The sequence below is a fragment of the Parasteatoda tepidariorum genome, chromosome 4 (genome assembly GCF_982258835.1).
Source record: "Parasteatoda tepidariorum strain Cologne lab strain chromosome 4, Ptep-v5.0, whole genome shotgun sequence".
NCBI classification, from domain to species: Eukaryota; Metazoa; Arthropoda; class Arachnida; order Araneae; family Theridiidae; genus Parasteatoda; species Parasteatoda tepidariorum.
The window spans coordinates 26,124,983-26,137,412 of NC_141758.1; the positions used below are offsets into that span (position 1 = coordinate 26,124,983).

Consider the following 12,430-nt stretch of genomic DNA (forward strand, 5'->3'; position numbering starts at 1 on the left):
TGAGTTTGATAGTATACGTCATTGAACGCTCATCTTGAACTACAACTGCCGTCCAACACAACTGCAGTTGGATTACAACGTGACGTTAACCACAGAAGCAATGGCGGACAACATCCAACAGCACATTGAAATCAGCCAAGATTTTGATTTTGACATTAAATATAGCTTCTTCATTAAACATAGCATTCTTCATTTAACTCAGCTATAATGTGTTTTTTCTTGGACAAAGTCATTATTTGTTCTCTAAAATACTAGTCGACAATAAAAAAATCAATACAAATTCAAAATAAATATTTGCTTACGTTATTAACGCATGCGCAATGAGAGATAATGTCTGCGTTGGACCGACTGCTCAAGCTGAGCTAACAAAAAAGTATTTTTTTGGCATCAGCTCTAAGTCAACTTTCCGCTGACGCCCAAATAAGGCACTAGTTCTAAGAAACCAGGACTTGAGCTAACAAACCAATATTTTGTTGGCGTCAGCGGGACGTTGACGTCCCGCTGACGCTCAGATAAGGCGCTTGTCCTAAGAAACCAGACCTTAAGTATATTTTTATTTTTTCTTTCATATTTGCGTTTGAAACAAGGCAGAAAATCCTTTACAAAATCTTTCTTCTCGATCAGAAAAATGATCGGTAATATGAAAAATCAAAGGTTGCCGGTGAAAAGTTACCTAAACTAAACTAAAACTGAAATCAGTAGCGAGACAGCCCGTAGAGGGCCAAGGCCTACTGTGCCCATCTCAGTTTTCTTGACCTTGGGCTCTGGGGTGCAAGAGCAGATGTTACTGTTAGGTGGTCAGCCGAACGAGAAACCCCCAGTGTTTGGTTCCCAAGAATGCTTGGTACTCATTTATCGACCCACTGAAGGGATGAAAGGCTGAATCAACCTTTCCAGCCCGAGAATCGAACCCAGGACCTGTGGCACGGGAGCGAGAAGCGCTACCACTCAGCCACCGGGCATCGGTGAAAAGTTGAAAATTTCAGAAAAATAATTAATAGATTTGTTGTTGTAGTTAATTTACGTCACACTAGAGCTGCACAATGGGTTATTGCCGACGGTCTGGGAAACATCCCTGAGGATGACGACCTACACGCGAAGTCGAGCACTTTACAGTAGAACAGTTTTACGAGGACCAATACCGCACACCCATTTTTGATCCATGCCATCACATTTTTGATCCTCTGCGGAGGGAATGACACCCCCGCTTCGGTAGCCCGACGACCTGCGCGCGAAGTCGAGCACTTTACGGTAGCACAGTTTAACGAGGACCAATACCGCACACCCTCGGTCCCTACGCAGACTGATCCAAGTGGTCACCCACCCGCACACTGACCGCAGCCAGTGATGCTTGACTTCGGTGATCTGCTGGGAATCGTGTCTTAACTATCAGTCTACTGCGGGACAATAATTAACAGAAAATTTTTAAAAAAAATATATGACAGTTAAAGATTTTACTCACTTTGGAACAGGATATTCTCCATTGGATATCCATTCTTGTTCTCTTAAGCTCACGCTGAAAATTTTACAACTTTTCTCTGATACACAGGCATCCTTCAAGGATCAAAAACTTTATACAAAATCAAAAACAGTTGCACAGTGAGCAAAAATAAATAAATAAAAAAATCAAATAAAAGGACCGCTTTGAATTACTTTTGATCAAATGACATGATCTTCCCGTTCTAGGTCTCACTTTTCAAGGTTCGAAACAGTGAATTCAAATATGATAATTAATGAGTGCCGACGATATCTAATGCTACGAAATCAGATACAAATACGTACTTTTTCTGATTAAACGTATCTTTTTGTCCAAGGGATTCGAATTTCTGACCCTATATAGGGGATAGTCACAATCTGGGAAATATGATCCTAATAGTTTAAGAGAGCGGTCCAAAGGTAGGACCCCTTCATGTTAATTTTATTTTTTGCTTATTTCACCTTATCTCTAGAGCTTTTTAAACCAATTGAAAAATATTGCACACAATTATAAAACTTGTTAATCCAAAGATAATTCCAAACAAAATATAACTTTTAGAAAATAATTACTTTTTATTTAATAGAAGTCGAAAAATTTTCATCTCTAAAATATAAAATTTTTACATCATTTTAAAGAATGCAATTTTAAAAGGCAAATAAACTTTTTTAGTGAAATCGGTCGAATAGTTCTTGAGAAATCAAATTTGAAAAATACTTGTTTTTAAAACTAGATTACCTAAGGAACGATTCGACCAATTTCACTCAAACTTTGTATTTTGCCATTTAAAATTGCATTCTTTTAAATAATGTAAAAAAATGCGTACTTTTCAAAGGAATTTTTTTAATATTATTAAATAATGTAATAAAAAATAATAAATATTTACTAAAAGTTATATTTTGCATGATATTATCTTTGGATTAACGAATTTCATTACTGTCTTTTAAAAAATTTCAATTCGCTTAAAAAGTTCTAGATATATGGTGAAATACGCAAAAAGTAAAAATAACATTAAGGTGTCTAAACCTTTGACCGCTCTCCAGCCCAAACTTTTGGGACCATATTTCCCAGATTGCGGCTATTCCTTATATTCTGGAGGTCACAAATCAGATTCAGTCGGGGGGAAAATAAGTATATTCAGAAAATTCCTTTTTTCTTTTGTCTGATTTCTTAACTTAAAATATTGTCTGTACTAATTAGCATTTGAAGTCACCTTCTCATACCATTAAGATTTGAGTCCTAGAATGTAAAGACTCGATCACTAGATCAAAATTTTCCGTACAGACGGTTTTTTATTTTGCGCGTGGTGCTAAGCAATATAAAATTTCTCAAATTTTTAGGAAATTAGAATAAAAGTTGAAGGTATTATGTTAGCATATGCGAAAAGTGCTCTGCTAAGAAATTTTTTGTTTAAAATTAAAATTTATCAAATCAATACGTTCTTAAAATGCGGATAATGCTTCACATTTCATTATGCAAACCATGATGTATTATTTAACATTTCGATGGGTTTCAGTTTGAAAAGTTTAAAAAAAATACATGTTGTTGAACAAGCATTCACGTTTTTCTTTTTCAAAATTTCACAATAATGGAAATCTATATGGCATATACTGCAAAGAAATATCACTCATCGTCCTTTTCTATGTAATTCTTATATAAAGAGGAGTCGGTAGGCCTAATACCAATAATGCGAAAATTGATATTTTATTATGTATTTTTTAGCATCACAACAAGATCTTGCATCGGTTTTTTTTCACAGAATAGTTACATATGCATGTTTACACTGCATAGCTGTTCTTACATATCTTTGACGAAATTTTTTCAAAGATTATGAACTGAAAACTTTTAATTTTTTAAAAAGGTTTATTTTTGAGCAAAAATCTATCATAACTCAAAAAGTATTCTATTTAACGCTAAAACATTATCACAGCACACAGCTGATATTATCTCAAATATCCACAAAAGATTTCAAAGCGATATCATAAGTAGTTTCTTAGAAAAGGTACATCTAAAAGAATTTTAGTATTATTGATATATGCTCTACAGACTAACCTTAATTCTTTGAAATGTAGTTTAACATAATAGACTAGTAAATAAGCCTGCCAAATAATATTTTAGTCAATTAAAATAGTAGAAAAACAGCAATGTATTGCATGGGGATAGCTAACTCCATACAAAACATATTTTCTTTTGAAAACTCTGCTTTATTTTGATACTGTTTTAAGTAGGATAAATCAATAACGGAATACATCATATTGAAAGATATTTTTATCTCGATTTTGGCGCTGTATAACCGCATCAAATTTCAAAAACATAAAATTCTACACTTTCAGTTTCAGAAAATTGAGTATTTCCAAAATGATGCTTAACAGCATTTTCCTTTAATACCTTCAATTAAAAATTTTATAACCATCGTTGAGCAACCGACGCAATTTTGTATTTGTAACTACCTATGTTCAACTCCATAGCCTTGTAATTTTGAGCACAATCTAGAAGACAAGGGAACTCCTGGATCAAGTACTGGGAGAAATTTGCCTTTGTGGAGGACTTTTTGATTGAACTAACGCGCATTTGCGTTACATGGTGAGGAAAACCACGGAAACCTCCCACAGGTAGTCTGACGGCAAGGGGGCTCTAACCCATGATCCGTCTACAACTGAGGATATTTTGCGTCAGCACTGTGGTCGGTGCAAGCTGGATGCCGGATTCGTATCGATCAGCCATCGTTGGGATTCGAACCCTGGTCAAATCATTGGGAGGCGAATGCTCTAACCCCTGAGCCACTACGGCTCTTCAATCACTAATTGATCCGAACATAAGAAGCGAATAACTATTTAACATTTACTGAATGAACAAACATTTGCTCATGTGCCAGATGCGACTATTCTGCGCCAAAGATATTGTAATGAAACAAAACGATGACACAAATCATATTTAATACAAAAACAGAACAAAAAAGAAGAAATAACGCTAGAATAACTTAGTGTAGAATCGTCCATGTTTATTTAATGAAAGTGTTTACTCTCTAGAATGTAACAATTTTGATTACATTAAAATACTTATTTCTTAAACTTAATTCTCTTTTCGCTTTTTTAGCATCAGACATAGTTTATAGCCCAATTTGATTTGGTTTTTTTCAATATATATTTTCCTAAACTGTTAAAATTGTAATTGTCTTATTAAAAAACATTCAATAGAAATCATAAACTTAATGTATAAATTATTGAGCAGGAAGCAAGACAATATAAATTATTGCTAAGTTCCTAATTATTTTAAAGTACAAAATATTGTATAAAAGTATTTAAAAAGTATACAATGATTATAAGAAGATTATAAGTCAAGCCGAGGGATAAGAGGAAACTGGAATTTTGAGTACATTATATTCACATACCAAATTTTCAAAATAATTGCATTAATTACAATAGTATTCATACCTTCATTATACTTTATAAAAATATAATCTAAACAGAACTGCAAAAAAGTTTGAAATAACTTATAAATAAATAACATAGATAATCAAATGTCCAAGTCTACAATAAGAAATTTCAACTTCTGTTTAAGCTATGGAACTATTAAAAATCTTTAACAACTTTTACACTATGAAGAAGTAATTTAATTATTATGATGCTCATTATAAAGCAAAATAAAATTAAATTTGCAATACTTGCTATTTTTTATTTATTTAGTACTATTATTTTTTTGGTATATTTTCTAAAGCATATTCAAGAATGCAAACTCGTACTTACTACTTTAGAAGCATTCCATTTTATTTTCTTCGGTTTAGGCACTTTCACACCCAAAGCCTTCAATTCTGTATAAATCGTGTGATACAAGTTTTTTTCTTGGCTAAAACTATTAAAAGTCGCCATTGTTCAAAACAAATTTATAAAACTCTAACGATAAAATAACTAGTTTAAAACTATGATTAAAATTATATTACGCATTGCTACATATTGTACTACGATTAAAATTGTGCACGCATAGTTACTTTTTTTCTATGCCCTAGATATGTACAGATAGAAAATGCACAAAACCGTTGCTTAAAAAAAATAAAACTTACGAAAATAAACCCGAGTTGTAGCGCATTTCTGGTCACTCATTTCTGCCCAGTTGAAAATTAGCAGTAGTTAAAATACATTATTAACGTCGCACTAGAGTTTCAAATCGGGTTATAGGAAATTTATTTCTGGGGAACTTCCCTGAAAATGATCCGTAACATGCCAACACAATTTTTATCATTTGAGAGAGGATGGCTCCCCTTTTTTGGTAGCCCGCCGACTCATGAGCGTATTCGAGTCCTTTACGGAGAACAGTCTAACGAGAACCGATATCTCGGTCCATACGCAAGCTAATCGAAGTGGTCACCCACCCGCTCACTGACCGCAGCCAGTGATGCACGACTTCAGTGTTCTACTGTGAATCGAGTCTTTTCAGTCAGTCCACTACGGGACTCAGAAAATTAGAAAGATGTTGTTGTTGTTGTTCATTTACGTCGCACTAGAGTTGCACAATGGGTTATTAGCGACGGTCTGGGAAACATCCCTGAGGATGATCCGAACACATGCCATCACAATTTTGATCCTCTGCGGAGGGGAAGGCACCCCCGCATCGGTAGCCCGACGACCTGCACGCGAAGTCGAGCACTTTACGGTAGAAAAGTTTAACGAGGACCAATACAACACACCCTCGGTCTCTACTCAGGCTGATCCAAGTGATCACCCACCAGCACACTGACCGCTGCCAGTGATGCTTGACTTCGGTGATCTGCTGGGAACCGTGTCTTAACAATCAGTCCACTGCGGGACGAAAATTAGAAAGAGAAAAGTTTTACATGATATTTTCGATACATTTATTCTATTCATAATATTCTATACATTTATGTTAGCCGAAGGTTTATTTACTTATTCATATTATTATTGTTACACACATGTCCCCATTGTGCTCTAAAGCAACGTAAATAAAGTACTACAATTACTACTCATGCATACGTAATAGTATTTAATTTACGTCGCACTAGAGCTGCACAGTGGGCTATTGACGGCGGTCTGGGAAACATCCCTGAGGATAAACCGAAGACATGCCATCACAATTTTGATCCTCTACAGAAGGGATGGCACCTCGCTTCGGTTGCCCGACGACCTGCACGTGAAGTCGAGCACTTAACGGTAGAACAGTTTAACGAGGACCCTCGGTCCCTGCGCAGACTGAGCCTAGTGGTCACCCAACCACACACTGACCGCTGCCAGTGATGCTTGACTTCGGTGATCTGCTGGGAACCGTGTCTTAACGATCAGTCCACTGCGGGACAAATTGAAGTACAGATAGCACCATCTAGAGAAGGAAAACACAAAAATGCTATACGATGGGATACGAACCCACTACCTCGACGACAATACTTCGATGCTCTACATCCCTCTGCTGACCGAAGGCTGAGTTACATAAGGAGTAAGTCGAAGGTGTGTGCTTCGAAGTCACTGCTAAATCTTACAGCTAATCTAAATCACATAATTGCTTAATTTTATTTGATCCGGTTGCTAACTTGCGCTAAATAAACATCACTTTGCTTTTGGCTATGATCAAGAATTTTTCACGAACTGAAAACTTCATATTGTTTAAAGTTCTGGAACGTTGAACCATAATATTGTTCGAATTTGCTGTAGCCTTAATATGGAGCTAAGCTGTGAACATCTCCTATAATGAGCGTATGCGCCAGTATTGTCTTCGGATCATCATTAAGGAAGATCATCAAGGAGGAATTGTTTAATAGCCAACTAGCGTAGGTCTAGGTCGACACTAACAACAAAATAAGGCTAATTCGATTGAATTTGAAAGATATTTCTGGTTGTACAGTTGCCAGTTCAATAAAGGGTCTTGGTAAATATTTTGTGTGCATAGACAACTCGTTGAACTTGAATACCATCTAAATAATAAATTATTAGAGGGGTGAAGCTAGCAGCGAGCATCTGCTTAAATTGATATAACTAAGCAAGTTCGGCTAGCAATGAGAAGGATTTGAAAATGATAGCACAAAAATATTGACATGGTTAGCTTGGGAATCAACCCCATTATCCCCTTACATTTAAAAACTTTGGCACACTGACAATATATATCAAAAATATAAATATTACAAAATAGTAAAAGGAGCTTTGGTGGCTCAGGGGATAGAGCATTCATCTCCCAATGAGGTGAACCGAGTTCGAATCTCAGGGATGGCTGGTCGATACGATTTCCACACCCCGCTCTGACCTATCACAGTGCAGAAGTAAAATATCCTCAATCGTAGATGGATCATGGGTTATAAGCCCCTTGCCCTCAAACTAACCGTGCGAGGTTTTAGTGGCTTTCCTCTTAATGTAACGCAAAGGCGGGTTTGTTAAATCAAAAAGTCCTCCATGGAGGCAAATTTCTCCCAATTCTTAATCCAGGCTTGTCTTCTGGATTGGGTTCAAAATTACACAAGGCTATGGAGTTGAACATTTGTAGTTTTAAACCCTAAAAATTAGGTCGGCTGCTCAACGACGGTTATAATAAAAACAGTATTATTTTGAAAACATTTTTTTTTGTGTTTTGAGGATCAATGCGAAGCAGTTACGGGGATTGGTGAGCGGATTGAGCAGGGGACGGGCACTCCTGGTATAATTTTAAAAAAAAATACTATATTGGAAATAATTATTCAAGATAAATAAAAATACTACTTGTAATAATGAACCTGTAATGTGACTTGCATAAATACGGAAGCATTAAAAAATTAACTATTTTTATTTATTATAAACCGTTTGCCGTTGACAATTTGCTGGTTCGATTTTCAAATACGACGAATTTCAATTTTATTGAAATTCAAAATCATGTAGTCATAAATCAGGCCAATTAAAGAATGAACTAATATTGCACCAGTGCAAAAGTTTTTAACTTTTAGTTTTTGCACGTTTTGGTGCATTTTTCCTCTTAGATTGTCTCATCTTCTTAAAACGATTCTTTGTATGACATCAGCAACATAGAATGCCATAAATTGAGATGTTTTTTTTTTCCAAATATTTTGTAAAACGATATTTAAGAACAGAATTTTATAAAATATATATTTACAGTTCTCATGAAACAATTAATGTAATACACCATTTATAATTTTTAAAGAAACAAGTATGAAGAGAGCATTAGATTTTCAAAAAGTTCTAAATTTAGTAATGTTACAATTTTTGTTTAATGCTATGAAGAAAAAAAAACCCTTTTTGATCTGTTTTTTATTTTATCAATTGAAAATACTCCACTTGATCGAATCAAGAGGCATCTCGCGAATCGCCTCATGCTTGACTGGACAAACCTTGAGCCATTCTTACGGTCAGCTATTGTTGATTTTTTTATGAGCGAAGAGTTGGAAGAAACTAATGTTAGACGATTAAAATAAAAAAGACATATGCTAATTCATTCAGATGTAAATTTTTTTTTAAAAAAATATTTGTTTGAATACCACCAAGTCTTGCACATTTTAGAATCCTTCTGACGATATTTAAAAAAAGAATTGTGTTGAAAATCTGTTTTGGTGTCTGATGACTTTATCACGGCCTAGAAAAGTTTCAAAATATTTCCAAAAATTTTATATATAAAACAAGCTGCTTCATCAGTCACTTCACATTCATTGAAGACATTTGTTTCTATCATCTGTGTCTTAATTTTAAGAATATTTTAAGAGTAATTATGCATTCCTCTACCATAGCTCTTTTTCTTGCTTGCTTCATCGTTATCATGTTAGAAGTAAGCTGCAAACCAGGTGGTAAACACCACCATCACGGACATCATCATGGGCATCACCATCATGAACATCATGGACACCACCATCATGAGCACCATGGACACCACCATCACCATGGACATCACCATCATGAGCATCATGGACATCATCATCATCATGGTCATCACCATCATGAGCATCATGGTCATCATCATGGACACCACCATCATGAAGATCATCACCACGGACATCATCATTAATGGTATCATCATCATGATCAGCATTATTAAATAGTACATTCGTAGAAATCCTCAAATTTTATTATTGTTCAACTGCAGCATTTTTCCGTTTAGTTGTATTTTATTTTAAATGTTTATTTTAATAATTTATTTTAAATATCAAATTAAATAAAAGCTTTTTGTTCTGAATTTTTAGTTTCTAATTGATTAATTTAAAAAAAAGTGTTATTAATATATTGAAGAATATAAAAATAAATGTGAAAGAAATATTTAATAGATTTAAAAGCCATTAAAATTCAGTAGAAATGATATTTTGTATTGATTAAAATTATATTTTAAGTTTTAGTTTAAATAATTTATTTTTTCAAATAAATATGTATACATGTGTCCGTACATAATTTAAATATTTCATCAACAAAACTCCAGTTCCTAATTATATTCAATGAAAGATATAATCTGTGCATTTCTCAAAACTTTCTAAAAATTTGATAAACTGTATAAATAAAGGTATAAAGCTAATTTTAAAACTGAATAGAGTTGCGAATAGCTAAGCTTAGAATTAATGCTGTAATAATACAAAACCTTAGTTCTAAAGCATGATAAATTTTTAAATTCAAATAATTGGACTTTAATTCAAATAGATATTCAAATTCTAACTAAAAAGAGGATATCAACCTTTTTTGCTGTTGATAGAAATATGATTTTTTTTTAAAAAAAAAAAGATGACATTTGCTTGTGACATATTTCGAGCTTCAAAAACTATACAAACTATCTTATATTTATACTCAAAATTGAACTTTCAATTGCAAAAATTAAAAATGCTCCAATTTAGTTATATTTTGGCATTTAAAACAGTGGTTTTAGCAATTGTTTTATTAAATTTATTATATTATTTTTTGTCAACTAATCTTACTTTACTACTAATTTTACGACATATTAGGCTATTTCTTTATAAAAAATCTTTCCGAAAATGGAAATAAGCACTCACTACAAATATCAGCTTTTGCCTACTATTCATCTAAATAATGTGATTATTACTGTAAAAATAAATATCACTAAATGAATACTTAATACCTAATTAGTATTTATGACCGACTACAAAAAACTCTAATAACACTAATAGTGTTTTATTTTTAGGATTTATTTTGAACAATTAAAACAATTCTGTTTACAATATCTTTTGCCAATTTTTTAAAAGGCTCAACACGGCTTAAATGTAAAAAGTGGTATAAATTCTATGCATGTTTGTTTTATTTTATCGTTAATTATTCAATCGCTACTTGCACTATAATTTACATTTCAAATTATTCATATTTAAATCAAAAACATTTCTTTCAATAGCAAACTGAAAAAAAAAATCTGGAAAAAGTCTCTAATTTTAATATAATTTTGCCTTTTTTTAATTACTACTTTTTGCATTTTGCCAGTGACAACTCTAGGCTAAACCAAGAAAAAATAAATGAGTGGTAGCTAAATCTATCCAAGACTACTGAAAAATATTTAAATTAAAATTTCATTGGTGAATTACAAAATTATTCTAAAATTTGAAAATTTTCACAGCATGTTACATGACAAGATTAAAAATTTGAGCAAAATCACCTGAATGGTTTCTGAGAAATTAAATTTCAAAAAAGTCAGATACTCAAAATTAGATTTCTCAGGAACTTTTAGACCGATTTTGCTTAAAAATGCTCAAAATATAGGGAAAACATGGCAAAATGAAAGAAAAATGAAGAAAGAGAAGAAGAAAATTATTTAAGAAGAAAAAATTTGATAAAAATCAGGATTAAGAAAGATATAATCCCTTCATCAGCTCACACGATTATTTCCACAAAAAGGAGTGCTTTATAATATTGAATCAATATATCTAAAGAAAAATATATCAATAGTGTGAGGAGAACTCATAAAAAATTTTCTTTTGAAGCAACACACATTAGTAATAAATACACATTAAGTAATAAATATCATGCAAAAAGCAGAAAATAAAATGTAAAGAAAAAACAGAACAAAACACAAAGCTAATGATGATATACATCATAAAATGATGATGCATGAACGGAAAAATTTTCAAGAATGATTTAAAATATTTTCATAATAAATTGGGGTAAAAGCGATGAGATTGCGGTAAAAGCGTAAATTAAGGAGTTTAGTTTTATAGCGCATTCTTACTGCAGTATTAAAGCGCGTTTGATTTGTTAGTTACCAAGGATTGGCCCGAAAATGGATTTGTGAAAGGTAATGATGAGAAATTTAAAAAAGTTTATAATTTATAAGGTTGATATTTAACAATTCATAATAATAAACAATATTTAACAATTCATAATAATAAAATAAAACACTATTAGTGTTATTAGAATTTTTTGTAGTCGGTCATAAATACTAATTAGGTATCAAGTATTCATTTAGTGATATTTATTTACAATTTTAATGATTTTAGAAAATTATCTTTTATTTAAAAAAAAGATATATATATATATATATATATATATATATATATATATATATAAGTTCAAAATGAAGAATAAAACAAAGAAAAATTATAGACATATGAAAAAAAGGGGGTGGGAAATAATAAGTAAAAAAAAAAAAAAAACAACAAACAATATTTTATTTAAAAAAAAAAAAAAAAAAAAAAAAAAAAAAAAAAAAAAAGTGAAATGTTAATTAAAAAACCGGAAAAAAAAAGATATAATCTTTTCTTCAGCCCACACGATTATATCCGCAAAACAGAGTGCTTTCTGATATTGTATCAATAAAGCCAAAGTCTATATGTCTATATAGTCTATTATGTCTATAATTTTTCTTTGTTTTATTCTTCATTTTGAACTTATCTAATGAGTGCTGTTTACTTGCAGCTTAAGCGCAATAAATGTTACTTATTGTTTTTCTTAATTTTCTTAGTGTTTTCTTGTATTTATTTATTTATTATTTATTATATATATATATATATATATATATATATATATATATATATATATATATATATATATA

At 32.0% G+C, this 12,430-nt stretch overlaps 1 protein-coding gene across 2 annotated transcripts in view; it reads right to left on the bottom strand.

Moving 5' to 3' along the window:
* Positions 1 to 5,553, bottom strand: part of LOC107452987 (uncharacterized) — a 29,543-nt gene extending 23,990 nt beyond the window's left edge. Inside the window, exons 1-2 of one of the 2 annotated variants that reach the window (XM_043053699.3) lie at positions 5,221 to 5,553; positions 1,463 to 1,554 (exon numbers count right to left, since the gene is read on the bottom strand). In XM_043053699.3, coding sequence (XP_042909633.2) covers positions 1,463 to 1,554; positions 5,221 to 5,343 — 215 coding nt within the window. In that variant the 5' untranslated portion in view covers positions 5,344 to 5,553. The remainder of the gene's footprint in view (positions 1 to 1,462; positions 1,555 to 5,220) is intronic. The other variant, XM_043053698.3, reaches the window with a different exon arrangement.
* Positions 5,554 to 12,430: the final 6,877 nt, after the last annotated feature.